At 46.5% G+C, this 18,067-nt stretch overlaps 2 protein-coding genes across 2 annotated transcripts; both read right to left on the minus strand.

The window, feature by feature from the left end:
* Positions 1 to 4,657: 4,657 nt before the first annotated feature.
* On the minus strand, positions 4,658 to 5,719 carry LOC117042872 (olfactory receptor 10K2-like). Its single transcript, XM_033142514.1, has one exon. It carries the CDS (start codon positions 5,648 to 5,650, stop codon positions 4,700 to 4,702), a length of 951 nt encoding a protein of 316 aa, XP_032998405.1. The 5' UTR covers positions 5,651 to 5,719; the 3' UTR covers positions 4,658 to 4,699.
* Positions 5,720 to 10,362: 4,643 nt separating this feature from the next.
* LOC117042873 (1-phosphatidylinositol phosphodiesterase-like) lies at positions 10,363 to 15,358 on the minus strand. The gene is made up of 2 exons (XM_033142515.1): positions 15,316 to 15,358; positions 10,363 to 12,080 (listed from the first exon to the last, which is right to left on the minus strand). The coding sequence occupies exon 2, from the start codon at positions 12,061 to 12,063 to the stop codon at positions 11,209 to 11,211; it is 855 nt and encodes a 284-aa protein (XP_032998406.1). The 5' UTR covers positions 12,064 to 12,080; positions 15,316 to 15,358; the 3' UTR covers positions 10,363 to 11,208.
* Positions 15,359 to 18,067: the final 2,709 nt, after the last annotated feature.

Here is an 18,067-nt window from a genome sequence, read left to right on the forward strand (position 1 = left end):
GGCTGCCGGAAAGTATGCGGATTCATCCCGTGTTTCATCGGGCCCTCTTGTCCAAGTATAGGGAAGGGAGCCGGTTTCATAGGGAGGCCAGGGAGGAGGTACCAACCCCGGTGTTAGAAGAGGAGGATTCCTACAATGAGGTTACGGAGATCCTGGATTCCAGGTGGAAGGGAGGTGAGCTGGAGTATCTGGTGGCATGGGAAGGGGAGCCAGAGTCCGAGAACGCATGGGTACCAGCAGGCACCATCTCGGAGGAGTATCTAGTGCATGAGTTCCATGCCTTGTTTCCACATAAGCTCAAGCCGGCGAGGGGCCTGTGGGAGGAGGTCTTTGCTCCCACGGATGACAGTGAGGAAGAGTTTTGGGGTTTCCGGTCTGGTGGGGAGCGGGACGGCACAGAAAGGGAGTCAGAGTGGGAAGATGAGGTCCCTGAAGGTAATGAGGTGGAGGTCGGGCTATCCATGGGTTTCCAAGACATCTTCGCCTCCACGGAAGACGAGGAGGAAGATTTTAGGGGTTTTCCAGTATCGCCCCTCAGGGGGGAGGGGGGCGAACTAACAGAGGGAAACGAGGGGGGAGTACAGAAGGTGAAGCCCAGAGCCTCAGGGGAGGAGGGGGGCTTTGAGGGGGGGTGGATGTCAGGAACCTCCCCTCTGCGCTGCTGGAGAAAGCGAAAGAGCATTATAATTACCGAGATCCTCCTAAATTATATTCCAGCGGGGAGAGTTCTCAAAGCGAAAATGCCTCCTCCTCCTCCTCCTCCCCCCCCGGCATTCCTCAAGTGGTGAGAGGCCAGCAGAAACAGGAAGGAGGGGTAGAGGCGAGGGGATGAAGCAGCCTTATGGCCGGGGGGAAAGCTGGGGGGAAGGTCAGATTCCCACGCCAAGAAGCAGAGAAGGGAGGGGTGCACATCGGATCCCGCGCTGGTTTTGCTGGGCAAGGAACAGGAAGTAGTTATTCCTGGGATCTGTTTAGTCAGGGATGGAAGTGTTTCTTTTTGCTCTCACTGTACATATTTTGAGCACAATAAAGAACTTAGTTTAGAAGTTCCTGTGTCTTGGCTTCACTCATGAACAGCCACTGAACGTCCTTACATGTAGTAAGATATATGAGATAAGTTAGTTATTGGAAATGGTATTAAGAATAATGATGAAGTTACTAAAGTAAATTAGTATTGAACGCAGTCGAGAGAACGGGGGAAGTCCCCATATATGATTTGAAACTAATAAGCATATTATGTTCTAGTTTTGGTGTGTCAGGTATGTACAAGTTTTCTTTCTTTTTAATGTTTATTTTTTCTTTTTTAATGTATGGGTTGTGTTTTTTAATTGTATTTGTATTATGTATTTGTGTATTTGTTGTTTATTGTGGAAAACCAATAAAATTTCTTTTTTAAAAAAAGAACATCAATAGACCACTGCTTCGTACTAGCACATCTCATAGATAAATATGTCAATAAAACACGTGGGATTCTATACGCAGCCTTTATTGACCTGAAGTCGGCCTTTGACTCGATTTCACGAGTCAAACTCTGGGCTAAATTAAACACTTCCAGCATTGATAAAAGATTACTATTCTTGATAAAAAGCCTATACAAAGACTCCAAAATATATGTAAGAACCTCAGTTAATGGGCAGCTGATTGGCCCTGTACCAACCAACAAAGGAGTCAAACAGGGCTGCATTTTAGCCCCGGCCTTATTCAATCTATACATAAACGACATGGTCAAATATTTAACATCCCCGGAGTTTCATGCCCCCAAACTGGCCGAAAAATCAATTTCAGCGCTCCTCTATGCAGATGACTCGGTTCTTCTGTCACGAACCAAAGTAGGCCTCAAAAGGCTTTTAAGAGAATTCTCAGCCTACTGCAGGAGAGATCAACTGGTGGTAAATCACCAAAAAACCAAAGTCATGGTCTTTGCTAGGAGACACAGACAATATAGATGGGAGATGGACAATCAACCAATAGAACAGGTCAAAAAATTTAAATATCTCGGAATAGTTTTCCAGTCAACAGGGTCCTGGGAAGCTCATCATAAATATGCCAGGGAAAAAGCATCCCAAAGCGCCAAAATATTGTCTCGCTTTTACTTTACGAAGGGAGGCAGGCATATTCCAGCAGCTCTGGAGGTTTTTCAAGCAAAACCCTTGGCGCAGTTACTCTATGGGGCCCAAATCTGGACGGGAAACCATTGTAACATACTTGAAACGGTCCAGTCTAAATTCTTAAGACAGATTCTAGCCGTCCCACCATGTGCACCAAACGCGGCCCTACGATTGGAGACCGGCCTCCCCTCTGTCGAAACCCGGACCTGGTTAAGAACATTCAACTATTGGATTCGCTTAAATTTAAATCAATCCGGCCTATTGCCCCTAGTTACACGAGATGCACACAGAAGTCTGTGGCCCAAAGCAGTGCATCAAAAACTACTCACATGTGGCCTCCAAGCACAACACCTACTTAAAATGGGTCTTCCCAAGGCAAAAATCCTTATTGACCAGTGCCTGAAGGATATTGAACTGCAGAATAATCTGGCCTCTATCAAGAAATTTAGTGCTTGGTACGCTTATCTGCCCCCCTCCCACTTCGAATCTCGGGCACCGTACTTGTCCAACCTAACCATCCCAAAATTTAGGCGGGCCTTTACACTGGCCAGACTAAATATGTTACCCCCAGCTGTTCTTGAAGGTAGATACCAAAAAATTCCAATCGAGATCCGGCTATGCCCCTGTGGATCTGGCTATGTAGAGACTGTGTCACACGTACTCTTGTCCTGCCCCCTATATAAAGACCTGAGGGATGAGACCATCACACCACTCCTATCTGCCATCCCGGGCCGCTCTTGTGAAGCCAAATTGTTTTCACTTCTAGCCGACCAGAACAGCTCGATAACAGAGAAGGTTGCCAGATTTATCGAGAGAGCAATGAGATTGAGAGCTGCTATCTGAACGACAACAGTGTAGTCATCCGGATTCCCAGCATAGGATTTTATTATTATCATTATTATTATCATTTTACTATTTACTAAGTTCCAAGGAGCTATTACCTTGAGTTTTAATAGGTTATAAGGTTTTATTGGTAACCATATTTGTTGTATTTTTGTTGGTGTTTGTCTTTTAGATGCTATGGCCAGTCGGCTACGCAAATAAAGTTTGAAAAAAAAAATTGTTAATTAACCGCTGCCACCAACCAGTCTGTCTGGTATTTACTTCACTCAGTTCAGTCAAGGAGAATATTGGAACAAAACTGTTTTATTTGAAGCAGGCCCGTCTTAGAGGGATCCGCCGCCCTGGCGCAGCGATCCCTCGGCGCCCCCAGCCTGCCGCCTCTCCGCCCGCCTCCCTCCCGCGCTGGCCGCCCCTCGGGAGGGGGGTGGGCGAGCGGGGGATGAGGGGCATGGCGTTGGAGCGGGCGCTCGCGCGCCGGCGGGCGGGGGATGAGGGGCGGGCGGGCGGGCTGCAAGCTGACCGCCTTCGCCTCCCAGAGCCCCAGCTGGAGTGCTGGAAGGTCGCGCAAAGCTCCGCGCCGCTCCAGCTGGGGCTCCGGGAGGCGAGGGCGGGCGGCTTACAGCCCACCCGCCCGCTGGCGCGCGAGTGCCCGCCTGCCCGTAGGGGCGGGGGCGGGTTGGGGAGGGGGAGCCCGGTATGCCGGCGGGCTTGCGGGGGCGCCCCTGGGGTGCCCGGCACCCTGGTGCGCCGCGCCACCGGCCTCTATGGATGAGACGGCTCTGATTTGAAGTTTAGTACATAAGCATGTGGTTTCTGAATAAACAGTTCTTTCTTGGTTGTGTTCTTGTTAACAGTGCCCAACAATTTCTCCCGCCCCTGTTCCTACTCCTTCCCTTGCCACCCTCCTTCCAGCCTCTCAATACCCACAACAAGCCCCCAAGACAAAGACAAAGACCCTGACAAAAGACAAGACAAAAGACCCCCTTCCTTCCCCGGGAGGGGTTTATATAGCCCACATAAGCCCCCTAAAGGTTCTTACTGGTTATTCCTTTTAACTCCTTCTATGCCATTCCATTTCCCAGTAGTAATGTATGGAAGTGAGAGCTGGACCATAAAGAAGGCTGATCGCCGAAGAATTGATGCTTTTGAATTATGGTGCTGGAGGAGACTCTTGAGAGTCCCATGGACTGCAAGAAGATCAAACCTATCCATTCTCAAAGAAATCAGCCCTGAGTGCTCACTAGAAGGACAGATCCTGAAGTTGAGGCTCCAGTACTTTGGCCACCTCATGAGAAGAGAAGACTCCCTAGAAAAGACCCTGATGTTGGGAAAGATGGAGGGCACAAGGAGAAGGGGACGACAGAGGATGAGATGGTTGGACAGTGTTCTCGAAGCTACTAACATGAGTTTGGCCAAACTGCGGGAGGCAGTGAAGGATAGGCGTGCCTGGCGTGCTCTGGTCCATGGGGTCACGAAGAGTCGGACACGACTGAACGACTGAACAACAACACAATGCCATTCCTAAGTTTGGGTGATCGCCACAGGCCCTCAGAGCTGGACCTCAGTGTCTGGGCTGAAAGATGGGGATGAACACATGCAACAGCACACTCCTTCAGATATGAGTTAGACATGTGGAAATTGGGGGAGAGCATGGCTGTGGGTCACAGCAGTAGCACTGGATGGAGCTATCCCATACAGTTCCCTAACCCTTCCATGCAATCTTTCAAGGTGAAGATGCATATGCCCCTTTAGTTTTTAGTGGAAGGGAATTTCCTTTCCCATATTCTCAAGAATGCTCCCTTGACCTCCTTGTTCCTGAGGCTGTAAATCATGGGGTACAGCATGGGCGTGACATTGGTGTAGATCAAAGAGACCACCTTGTCCTGCTCTAGGGAGTAGCTAGCTTTAGGGCGGATGTAAATGAAGATGGCACAGCCATAGTGGAGCACGGCCACAATCAGGTGAGCAAAACAGGTGGAGAAGGCCTTCTTCCGGCCTTCAGAACATTTGATCCTGAAGATGGAATTGGCTATGAATGCATAGGAAATGAGAATAAGCAGGAATGGAATGAGCAAGATCATCACGCAGACAAGGAACACGGCCACTTCATTGAAATGTGTGTCACTACAGGCCAGGTACAGCACAGGTGGGATATCACAGAAGAAGTGGTTGATATCATGTGAGCCACAGAAGGGTAGGCTGAAAATCAGCGTGGTCAGTCCCAGTGAGATTGTGAATCCACTGGCACAGGCTACCACCAAGAGTCGCATGCAGAGATTCTTGCTCATGATGAGAGCGTAGCGCAATGGGTTGCATATGGCCACATATCTGTCATAGGACATCACAGCCAACAGAAAACACTCAGTGCCCCCCAGGGCAATGAAGAAATACATCTGAGCAGCACACGCAGTCAATGGGACTCTTCTGCTCTTGGCCAAGAGGTTGGCCAACATTTTGGGTACAATGACCAGAGTGTAGCAGACCTCAATGAAAGACAGGTTGCGCAGGAAAAAATACATGGGGGTGTAGAGGGCAGGGTCAACTAAGGTTATGACCACAATGGCCAAGTGTCCCGACAGAGTGATAAGATGCATGGCGAGGAACAAGGTAAAAGAGAGAGACTGCAAGGTTGCATTGGTGCTAAATCCTAGCATGAAAAAATCAGCGCCCAGGCTTTTGTTCTGCCCATGTTGCTCCATCCTAGGTTACATAGTTGTCAGGCAGTGCTTGCTGTCAGTCTGTACAAGAGTGAAACAAAGATAAAATAAAGGCAGGGTAATATTAGCAAGAGGCAACAACCAAAGATTGCCTTTGAAACTACGCTTTTAGTCAAAAGTAAATCTATGCAGTTTTAATTGATCAGTTAATCAGTTAAGAAAAATTTGATGAGTCAAGTAAGATTTCATTATCATTGGGTGACAGCCTTAGTTGAGATGTAACCAGACATCCAGATCATCAGTTGCCACAATGTTTACATACCCTTTTCCCTTTTTGCTATTTGGAAGCCTAGTTTGGGTTTTTTGGTGGTGGTAGTGCTTTTTGGAGGGTGCAGAGGAAAATCATGGACCAAATGGTATGTGATATTATTCAAACATAAAGTGGAGGGGGGGAGCTTAAACTGGCCACTTTTATTCTGAAGGGAAATCAGCCGGCTGGAACCCTCACCTAGTGCCACGCTCACAACCCAGATTGGGACCCACACCTGTTTCCTGCCAAAAATCACTTCCCTTCCCCAGCTACTCCTCCTTCCTTCCTTCCTTCCTTTCTTTGAATTTTCACTTTTATATAAGATATTGCAGTATGCAGACTAAAAACACAGTGTTGCAAAACAACAACAACACTAAAATAACAAACTTAACAGTGAGAGTTGGCTGGCAGTATTTCTTTACTGCAAACAGCATATTGGAGGCCAAATAAAAGCTGGGGTGGGGGCGGATTTGCAGCAGGACATGTATGGCACCCTGATCTGGACTGGGAGCTTAGCACCAGATCATGTGACTCTTTGCTGAGTGGTAGAGCATCTGCTCTGCATGCAGAAGGTTCAATGCTCATTCTCCAGATTGGGCTAAGAATGTCTCCTCTCTGAAACCCCGGAGAGCTGCTGCCAGCCAGAGTGGGTGATGCTGAGCTACATGGACCAATGGTCTGACTCAGTACAGGGCAGCTTCCTATGTTTCTTCATGGCCTCAGTGCAAAGGGAATCCCCCTGCACACAGAGTTTGGAAGTGATGTTTTCTTCTGAAACAAAAAAACTAGTTGGTAGAGCATCTGCTTTGAATGCAGAAGATCCCAGTTGCAATCCCTGGCATCTGCAGTTAAGGCAAGACACCTGCCTGAAACTTTGGAGAGCCACGCCAACCAAAGTAGTAGACTTTTATCCCCATAGGGTCTTAATTATTTTTCTGCTCATTATGGCAATTGTAATGTACTCTACTAGATGTAGTATAGTTTTTTTTAATTGTATCTTTAGAGATATGTCACAGAATATCTGAATGAAGCTCACATATGGCTGGTGGTCAACAGACCTCAGTTTGGGAAGCCCTGCTGTAAACAGTACTTGTCTGACTCAGTAGAAGACAACTTCCTATATTCCTGTCCTATAGAAATAACTCACCTAGACATTTGGACGTTTGTTTAAAGTAGGATGTATGAGATCCCCACAACAACAGAGTAAGGGCTGCATGTTTTTGGATTAATTTTTTAAAGAAGTGGTTGATTATTGCAGGCAGTGTACAAATAGTAGCAATCTTACTGCTCCCACTATCACTCAGCATAACCTGCCTCACAGAGTGGTTGTGATGAGAGAATGGAGAGAGGGAGAAGCCTGTTTCCCGCCTTGAGCTCCTTAGAAGAAAGGTGAGCTATAAATGTGAATACATAAATAAATAACCAGTGGAGAGGTGTGACAGGTGTTGTATATCTACACAGTGGTCAGTTTTGAAGTGTGTCACAGAGACGCGCCTGCAAAAGAAGTTCCTTAGCCATGTCTCCAAGGAAGGTCCAAAAATGCAGGCAGCTTTGTTTATTTTTCGCATTTATTACATACACACACAAGTGTGTGCATGTACATCTGCATGTGTGTAACCCCCCCCCCCCCCGGATTTTTTTTAAGTTAAGTGTTCTAAATATTTCATGATATAACATGCAGCCTCCTCAAAGAGCATCAGGACACCATAGCACAATATCCAGTTCATTAGGCTCAACATGACTGTCACAAAACTGCCACAGAGGTTCAGCTAACTCTTCGACCAGATAAAGGGCAGCCTTCAGCTTTTAATTAGAAATGGAAACAATCTTGCAAAGAAGTTTTGACATTTAAAGTGTAGATGTAAAGTAGGAACCCCCCTTTAAAAAAGAAAAGCATCCAGCTTCTGTTTATTGTCCTCATTCTTCAGCTTCCTCTATGCAAATCTGTCAAAAGCAAACTTGAAAACTTTATTTGCACCACATTCACTTGCCAGAGGAAGGAGAGTCCATCAGTTACAATGGCTCTGAAAAGAAATTCCTGGAACTGTATGCCCTTGCATTCCTTCTCCATTCCCACCATTGTTGTTTGGCTATGCAAGTCCTTAGCCCCAGCTCCCCCAACCTGGTGTCCAAAACATTTGGTTGGCCTCAAGCTGGGAAAGGCTGCCTTGAATATCTTTCAGGCATTTTCACAAAGTGGATCTTGCTTCAACCCAGTTTGCAATGCAAACACATTTCTTCTCTGCTTTCCCTTCCAGGCAACTATCAGAAGAGTTTAACATAGTAAAGTAAGAGAGGCTCAAAAAAGCAGCTGAAGCCTATTCTGAAAAATGGTCTCTGCAAAGTCCAGCTGTAGCTTATGAATCTCAACTCCTGCAGCTAAGAGGAAGGATTGTAGCTCATTAGTAGAGCATCTGCTTTGCATCTGAAATGTCCCAGCAAAGTCCCCAACATATCCAGGAAGGACTGGGAAAGAACCCTGCCTGAAATGCTAGAGAACTGCTGTCAGTCAGTGGCTACAGGACTGAAATAGATGGGCTAATGGTCTGGCTCTGTATGCTCCGGCCTTTCCTGTGTTCCTGTGAAACATTGTCCTGCTTTAGAACTTTTAAACCCTTCAATTCCTTACCTGTCAGATGTCTGATTTGTTTCGTTATTCTTTTCCTGAGAAGTTTAGACATTTTGTCGATCAAGAATCAGCAACTACAAAGTTTTCATCTCATGCTGAATATGTTTATTCATAAGTCTAGGTGGTCAGATAGGAAGAAGGCTTGCTGTAATCTGAACATGCATCACTAGCAGGAGGTGCAGGCTGCTGGCAGAGATGGAATAGCTATCTGAGCCATTTATAGGTTTGTTTGGTTCTCATGGAGATCTGCCAGCCTTTCCCCCCAGAAGTCCAGAAGGAAAATAGGAACAGGATGCATGCTGCTGAAGGTGAATGTAACTTAGGCTGAGATAAAATGTCTCTTTCACCAAAAGAATTATTTTATTATATTTCAACAATACATATATTGCTTAACACCATAGTCACTCTCTGCTGTTAAAAAGAAACAAAGAAAAATAAAACTAACCATAAAATCACAAAATTTGCCTGCTGAGATAAAAAAAAAGATGTTCATCACATGCCAGCAGATCAACAGGGAGGGGGCCTGTCTGGTCTCAGGTGGGAGAGAATTCCACAGAATTGGGTCCACGGTACCAAACACAGCTCCTGGTGGAGGCAAGCTGTGTGTCCAAGCCTTGTGGGCCCTCTAAAAGGGACTTCTGTCACGATTAGTTTGGGATATGAGAAGTCAGGTGCAAGGTCTGCAAGGTCTCCTGGACCCAAGTTGTTAAGGGCCTTGTAAATACGGGAACCTTGAGCATGACTCAGTATTATATGGTAGTAAGAATGTAGCATAGAAAGTTCAAGTCCTGCTTTCTTTTCTCTTATGGGAAGCTATAAAACTGGTTGTTTTATATAATTTACTCGAAAACTGCTTAACTTGTTGCATTATAAAAACCTTAAGTAAAAACAAATCTTGTTTCAAGGTCAGGGTGGGGGAGTGGGGGAATAAACTGATCCATCCCTAGCCTCAGCTAATATCTTAAACCTGGTCTACAAGTACATATGCAGCAAAATAAATTGGGAGTAAATGGGAGACTAACTGCACAACCCTAGACATGTCCCATTGAGTTTCTGACGATGTGGATTGTAGCCTGCACTATGAGAGAGGAGGGAAGCAAGCAAGCCAATGCCCCCTTCCTTTCAACTTCACCCCTGTCACCCCATGAATATATATCCTCCACCACTGGCTGCCTTCATTAGAAACCCTGTAACCTTCTGGACTTTAACTGGCCCAACCAACTCCCTAGACTGGCAGAGCAGAGTGAATAATAAGGCATCAGACCATTTCTGATCTATGCTACTTTTTCATGCGTATATTCCTAAATGCATTCTGTCCGGTTTCTGCAATAACTTGTCAAACAAACAAACAAACAAACTTAAAATTCACATAAAATTCATATTTCTATACATATAATCAGTGCCTTTTTTCTATAAAAATGTTTAGGGGTACTCTCATTTTGACTCTAGAAAACCACCATTTTATAGTTCAAATTGGGGAAAATAAATACAGTAAATGCAGTGGCAGAGGAAGGGGGTGTGGGGGTACGGTCTGTCCCGGGTGTCATCCCTGAGGGGAGTGACAAAATAACAAAAATCTAAGTGGTGTTTTTTTTTTAAGGGCCTGCAATGTGGTGTTTACGTCTGCCCACCGCCTCTCCCTCAGTCACCCTACACCTGAGGGGGAGGCGGCAGAGAGGCTCCATGCAGCGCACCCCATCCCCAGCTGCAGGACGCAGGCACCGCCCCCAGCACCTGAGCGGCTACCTACACCGCTGAGTAAATGGACAAAAGTACAAAGATTCACAGAATGTTTAGGGGTATGCGTACCCCTGCATCCCCCCAGAAAAAAGCACTGCATATAATAAAAAACTAAGAATGTCACCACATGCACTTTGCTTGGCCACAGACAAGTTGGTGCTGCTAACTGCAGCATAAAGAGCTCAGAAGTGATGGGGTGATGAATGTGAGGAAAGACTTTCTGTCCCTCATTCCCCATCCCTGCCAGAGGCCATGATGGCATGAGATGGAAATGGAAAGCACCCAGAAGTGGCAGCCAGCCAGCCACTGGCTCTGGAGTGACAGTGGCAGCAGCATGAGGTGGAAAGGGGGAGGTCTCATCCACCTTGCGCTCAACATTTTAACTTATGGTGTCTAAGGTTGAAAGGATCATCATGTCATCAGTGGGGGAGAGTGAAATGAAGAGGAGAAAGCCTCCCCCCCCATCCACTCTGCTGCTATTGCTAAGCTGTTGCCATACTGTAGTTCACAGCGCCCTCAGTCATTGGCCAAGTGAACTGCAGTGTGACAACATTCTTAGATTTTTATTATATGTATAGAAACATGACTTTTCATGTGCATTTCTTTTTAATAGACAGGGCTCTTTCTGGACTCTGCCTGGAAAGGCCAGAGATTGAACCTGAGAACATCTGCATGCAAAGCATGGGCTACCACTGAGCTCTGGTCTCACCCACCTTAAAACACTTCACTGAACTTCATGTTGGCAAACAGAACAAAGTCAAATGGACTAGTCAGTAGTAAATGAATAATGGACAAAACAAAGTGATTCTGGACACCACTAGGTGATCACAACCTGCCTGCAAATATCTGTGATTATAGATTAGGCCCTCCTTAACTTGGCTTCCTTAGTACATCTCTTAACAAAAACTAACCTCTACCAAGCTAAGTGTTTGTGTGGCCAGTCCCCATCTCCAAATTACTCTCCACAATGGTGCAAATCAGTCCTGTACCAGGAAAATCCATTATCACCACACCCCAGCGCACAACCTCCCCAGCCTGAGCCCTCAGGTGCTCATAGCAGCGTGGATTGATATATTTGGCTAGTTCCTCAGGGTTGGTGAAAAGCCCATTACCAGAGCAATACGTAAGGTGCATGACAGCTTGGTCACCATTAGCTGCTGCATTAAGGTGCTCCTTAACCTGGTCCCATTTGTGCTCTGCGGAGAAAACGTGCCAGGCATCGCCAACACTCAGTTCCTCATATGGCACTCCCAGCACCTCTTTCTCCAGTTCCTCCAAGATGACCACCTTGCCTCGTGCCTGGCCTAAGGTGGGAATGGCCTCCTTTGTCCAAACACAGCCCTGGCCTTCTTCATCCAAATACTGCCGCAAACGGGGGGCAAAGTCTTCTTTGGGAATAACTGGGAGTTCCTCTTTGACCCTCATAAGTACAGTCTCCTGTGGGTGTTCCCTGAGGAAGCTCATTGTCTTGTTCAGAACTTCAGAAAAATCAGCCTCCTGGAAAGTGTTGACATGGTAGATAAGGAAATGGCCACCTTCTAGTTTGCAGCGGATATCCAGAAAGCGTATGCCAGCAGCCAGCTGAGCCTCGAGAGGCCAGCTCTGACAGCAGATCTTCAAGTCACCAAGGAGGCTCATGGAGTCATGGGTACCAGGGATTGAGACTCTGGAAAGGAGAAGATGGTCAGGTAAACCTGACATCCAGTCAGGGAGGGTAACAGTGGGCCATGGAGTGTTGTTAAATGCCTCTGTCTGCTCCTGATTTTCAGTCTCCATGGTGAAAATGAACTTTCCTGCAAGGGATAGGAAACATCGTATCTTTACCACATTCTGTAGTTATATAAGGCAGCTGAGAACTTGAGAAATGAATGTCTCTGTCTGTCTCTGTGTGTCTACATTTTTTAAAAAAATACACAGAGAGAGAATATACGTGTACACAGCAAATTCAAGTTATTCAATGTGATGCATTATGGTATAAACAGTACAACTACAATTTTTAAAAGATAGTTAAAATCAAGTCCCAACAAGCTTTCATTAACAATTCTACAACAGCTAGCATCAACAGCTAGCAAAGACCAAGATGAACAAGGTTTCAGCATACACTGATATTGTATAAAAGTTGGTGCATGCAGAGCATGGCCACCACCACATAAATGCCCTCTTCCTCATTTATACCTGGGAGGGTGGTGAGTAGGTGCGTGGTTGAATGCCCCCATAAACACTTAGGCACATTTAAATCTCTCAAGGTAGCAGAGGAAGAGGCATCCAGAGTTTTCCCCACCCATTCCCTTCTAGATTTGAATGTCCTCCCCCTCTCTGCCTGATAACTAAAGTGGGTGAGGGAAGGGGGTGGATGGAAGGACCAGCAAGAGGAGCTATGGCTGGCTCATCTGTCACAGCATTGGTGGATTTAAAGGTATATGGAAGGACTTCTGCTACAGAAGCACCACAACTGAATCCCAGTTCTTCAAAAGAGCAGCCCACTTTCAACACACAGGTGCACTTATCTTCTGTTTGGGGAGGTTAAAGGTAAAGGACCATTAGGTCCAGTTGTGTCCGACTCTGGGGTTACAGCGGTCATCTCGTGTTACTGGCCGAAGGAGCTGGTGTACAGCTTCCGGGTCATGTGGCCAGCATGACAAAGCTGCTTCTGGAAAACCAGAGCAGCGCACGGAAACGCCGTTTACCTTCCCGCTGGAGTGGTACCTATTTATCGACTTGCACTTTTTGACGTGCTTTTGAACTGCTAGGTGCGCAGGAGCTGGGACTGAGCCACGGGAGCTCACCCCATCACAGGGATTCAAACCACTGACCTTCTGATCAGCAAGCCCTAGGCTCAGTGGTTTAAACCCCTACCTTTCAAAAACCAACTCCTTGATTTTCAGAACACCAAGCACATGAAATCCTTTAGGAGGATTTGCTGGAGTTTGAATTGTGTAAAAATGGTCAATAACTATGGCTGCTCTGTCTTCATACTTGGAGGCACTGATGCTTCTGAATATCAGGCTGGGCATGAATTGCCTCTTCACAGCTCTGGAAGGCAGTAGGAGCTTGGCAGGGAGCCTGTAGTGGGGGGCCCTGGTTGTGCCCCGCAATATACCACTGACTCAAGATACCCTCGGTTTTGCAGAAGTACAACGAATCTTTAGGGGAAGAAACCCTCAGGGGAAGGGACCCCCCACTGGTGGAGGAAGGGGTGTGTGGGGTGTGTGGCCCACCCCTGGTGTCATCCCTGAGGCGCCCCCCTGGGATGCTCGCCCCGCCCCCAGGTGCACAGCATGTGTGCCGCTCCAGGTGCCAGAACTGCTAGCTCCGCCTCTGCCCCCCCCAAAAGCAGCTCAGAGGGATGTTGGAGAAGCCTATTCCAGCAACTGAAGAAGATCGTGAGTGTGAAGAGAGATAGAGGACTTTAAGGTAAAAGGCAGCAGAGGTCGCTAGATCAAAGGAATGGAGATCACAGAAGGAACAGGAGACGCAGGAGAAATGAAAGACTGAAGCCGGGTATCTGGTGCACTCAGATAACAGCAGACGAATCCCCTGCTCGCACCCAGGCGGGGACTTTTATTTACAACTATTTTTATGACGTAACCTTACAGACAACCAATGACAACAATACACATTCAAGTATTTCCTGGCGGGAAACAGCTCTGGAGCGTTATAATTAGAGCATTTCCTGCCGCACTTTTCTCAGACCTGCACAGTGCTGTGCCTGACAGATCGCGCTGCGTCTTCTTTCACTGCGTGCCAGACGCAGCAGGCTCGTTCGTGGCTAATTGGCAGCCGCGCGAAGCAGGCTTGTCTGCCGCTAATGGCGGCTGTGCGCGGGAGCACTCAAGCATATTCCCACAGAGGGAAGTTGGACCGAGCATGCTGAGTGGCATTGAATGCTCATGCACTGCTGGGAAGAGAAACAGGAAACCTGGCAATTTGGAAATAATGGAATGCTTGGAATCCTTAACACCCTGCACCACAACATTTTGTTGCGGGTTTCAGTTCTCTGACCACTGGTCCTTTTGTAGCCACAATGGCTACAAGAGGGTATTATATCAGCTTAAGAGCATTGGAAGAGTCTGCTGGGTCAGGCCAGTGGCCCACCTAGTCCAGTGTCCTGCTCTCACAGTGGCCCACAAGATAGTTGTGGGAAGCACCAAAGCAGCCCCTGAGCACAAGAGGCCTCTTCCCTGCTGCAGTTTCCAGCAACTGGCATTCAGAGATCTGCTGCCTCCAACCATTGTGTCACTGAAAGCCTTCTGCTCCATGAATTGGTTACTCTAACCCTCTTCTGAAGCCATTCAGGTTAGTGGCCATCCTTGCCTCCTAAGGGAGAACATTCCACAGTTTAACACTGGGCTGCATGGACTTTCTTTTACCTGCCCTGAATCCCTCAGCATTCGGCTTCATTGGATGTTCACAAGTTCTAGTGCTATGGGGAGGGGGAGCTTTTCTCTCCCCAATTGATCCAAGCCATGGATAATTTTACACTCTTCTATCATGTTGCCTTGAAGTGCTCCTCCAGACTGCCTTTTGTGCTGCATTTCTAGGCACAGGTCTGGGTTTGTCCAAGCATATTTTGTCAGTCAGGTTTTCCACAGATTGCCATTTGCTCCAATTCCACAGTGAAATGTGTTTTTTTCCAAGAAAACACCAGGACAAAAAGACCTGCTCAGACACAGAGCTTTGAAGCCCAGACCTGTGCCAGGAAAACACGGTGCAACAGGAAGCAGGTATAAATCCTTCCTTGCCATTTCCTTAAACTAAAAAGCTCAGAAGTGAAACTTTTCCCCAATAAGGGAACTGTTCCATTGTGTTCTGTGAAACCCAAGTTTGTAGAAGAAGAAAAAGGAAAAGAAGCAAGCTGACAAGAACTGAACATGCTCAGTAGGCAAGGAATGCTAACTGAGGAAAATAGAGAAAACAAAGTGCTGGAAAGAATCAGAGAGTGGATAGGGAGCGCTGCATAGTGGAACATTTTGGGTCCAGGTCCCCCTTGTTCTATGGTTTAATCAATTCTGCCCCAGATCCACTTGCTTGTTATGGAAGTCACGATCCTCTCCTGCCTCTCTCACTTTAGAGTTCAGATTTAATTGCTAAAATGTTACAAACAGATTAATTAACATTTCATCAGTTTGTAGACATCACCTTACTCAACAGGCAGGAAAGACGGGTTTGATTGCCTGCTTAAGCCTCATTTGCAGATCTAGCAGGGCTTTATCAACCAATCTGGAACATCATGCCCAGCACCTCCCTCATTTAGCCAATCTTCACCAGCTTCACATGGGCTGGACTGCCAAAGTTACTTGAGCTAGGATGCTGGTGCACTGCTCTTGACACATTTCACATTTGCCCTTTGCACTATAGGCTCGCTCAGACTTGCACTTGCGCCTAGAAAACATGGGTCCAAGCAGTTTCTCAAAGCCTAGAAGGCCCTTCAGAATACACCAGTGTTTTATTGTATTCTTTCATTAAGTGCTGTCCATGGAGGCCCAGGTCAATTCTGTGTCCAGGCAGCTGTCTACCAGCTCCATCTGGTATGCAGCTGAGACCCTACCTGCCTGCGAACTGTCTCAAATGCCCTGGGGCTTTTGAAACAAGGCCAAAAACATCCCTCGGCAAAGGAAAGCTGACCTCAGAAGAGAAACGCTGAGTCACCAAGTGCCTTAAGGCACAAAAGCTATATGTAACTCACACTCTTTCTTTTGTAAATCCGAATTATGGGATACGGGAAACGTCCTAGAGACCTCGAGGAGACACTGCCCTCTTCCCTCCCGAGATCTAAACAAACAAGGGCTGATTCATGCCACTTTAAAGAAGGGAGAAACTTACTGAAATGTACTTATGCAGTAGAAACTCGGAACCGCTTCAATCCCTTGATTGACTCCATGCCAGCACTTAAAGATGAAGAGCAAATTATGCCTCAGATAACAAGCATTGTGACCAACAGTAACAGAGACAGCCCTCCTCGGAAGGAGGAATCGGACCTTGGCACGGATAATCATATGACATTTGAACAGCTACATCTAATAATCAATACCCTGCATTGTATATTCAAAAGAACTGATGGCCTTTCCTCCCAGTTGCATGGCTTACAACAAAAGCTAGTTACTACTCCATTGTCAACCTGTGTCAAGGTACCAGGTGAGAAAGGGGAGAAAATGTGGACAAGGTGTTTACCCTTAAATAACAAACATACTGACAAATTCAAATACAACCTTAACCTCCAAGTAGACCATCAATCCTTGATTCTCCAAACAAGGAAAGTTGGTCTAACTATTCAAAATGGGGACTCAAGATGGCGAACTTTGGGTGGAGCCAAGGAGCTCCTGAGGGCGCTCTTAAACATTGCGGTATCACAAATAGACCTCTGTGCAGTCCTCCCCCTTGCCCACCATCGCAGATCCCAGAGAGTGCTTCTTGCATTTCAATCTACAAGAATTCCCTCCATCATAATATGAAGGAAAATATTTTTGTCACGTCGTGGGATAACACCAACGAGAGTCTTTATAGATTCTACACTTAAACCTCTATTGTTGAAGGAAATATCTAAAGAGATCTCAAAACCATCCAATCCTGAAACACCAATGGATGACGAACTGGGTGTTCTGATACAGGAGCAGAGCTATGTGGCCTCCACCCCTCAAATAAAGAACAGTGATTCTGTGGAAACTGGCCTGACGCCACCAGAAGAAATTGAACTTATTGCCTCCTTTGCTGATTTACCAGAGACGGAACAAAAAGAGATTATTGATAGGCTGGACTCACTTAAACTCCAGCTTGTCAGGAAGCTCAGTAGCAGACCGTCTTCAAAGAGCGAACACTATATCCCAGAGGAACCAGATCATATGGAACTTGAAATAACTAATCCCAAATGTACGTCGGCAATGGAGGATAAGGTACAACTCCAAGAAGTAACCACTGGCCCCTTCCTTCAAGTAGAACAACCCTCCTTACTTCTAATAGATCTACACGATCCGCCCTTGTCAAACATACCTGAAGAAGGTGCTCATGACATATTACAGCTGGACAAATCCCCTTCCACCCATTACTCGATGCTGGACCTGGAACTTTCATATAGCAACGATCAACCAAGAGAAGAGAAAATTTTGTCAACTCTCCCAAATAGTCCACTCTCCCAGTCTTATTCTTCATTGTGGAGAAACATGGACTTAATAGCAAGACCAGAGATGGAACTGACTGAAGATCCAACAGGTCATATAAATCAAGTAGTCCAGAAGACTAGCAGCAGACCCCCAGAGAGGACAAACATCTGCCGTGCCAATTGGGTTGCACAAGTCGGCCCACCAAACTTCTCTGGAAAAGGCGGCCTTTTCCGCCCAAGGATCCACCCCTAACAGAATAAGCGGCCAGGATCAACAGCTAGACAATATTGGCAATCCTCCTATACAGTATCGACGGGGGGGGGGGGGCGGTTCATCAGAGGAAAATAACTGATTTCTTTGCTGCCCCATTCCTTCCTGTATCAAATTTGAGCCAACCTTCCAAATGACAGTTAGAAAGAGCTGGGAATTTTCAGCCTTCAATATTAAGTTGGAACATTGTGGGGTGGAAAAGTAAAAAATCAGATCCAGAATTCCAAAAATATATAAATTCCTTTCCCATTATTTTATTACAAGAAACCTGGGTGGAGGAGGAACTTGTGATAAATGGTTTTGAGCTTATATCTCTACCTGCTAGCCCTTCATTGAAAGGTGGCCGCCCTAAGGGAGGTCTCATAATTGGCATATCTCTTAAACTACAGGCAAAACTCTCCCTTGTGCATGCC

The sequence above is a fragment of the Lacerta agilis genome, chromosome 2 (genome assembly GCF_009819535.1).
Source record: "Lacerta agilis isolate rLacAgi1 chromosome 2, rLacAgi1.pri, whole genome shotgun sequence".
In the NCBI taxonomy this organism is placed as follows: domain Eukaryota; kingdom Metazoa; phylum Chordata; class Lepidosauria; order Squamata; family Lacertidae; genus Lacerta; species Lacerta agilis.

Bases quoted from the DNA above. Each gene is read 5' to 3' on its own strand.
- LOC117042872 (XM_033142514.1), bottom strand. From the start codon at position 5,650: ATGGAGCAACATGGGCAGAACAAAAGCCTGGGCGCTGATTTTTTCATG.
- LOC117042873 (XM_033142515.1), bottom strand. From the start codon at position 12,063: ATGGAGACTGAAAATCAGGAGCAGACAGAGGCATTTAACAACACTCCA.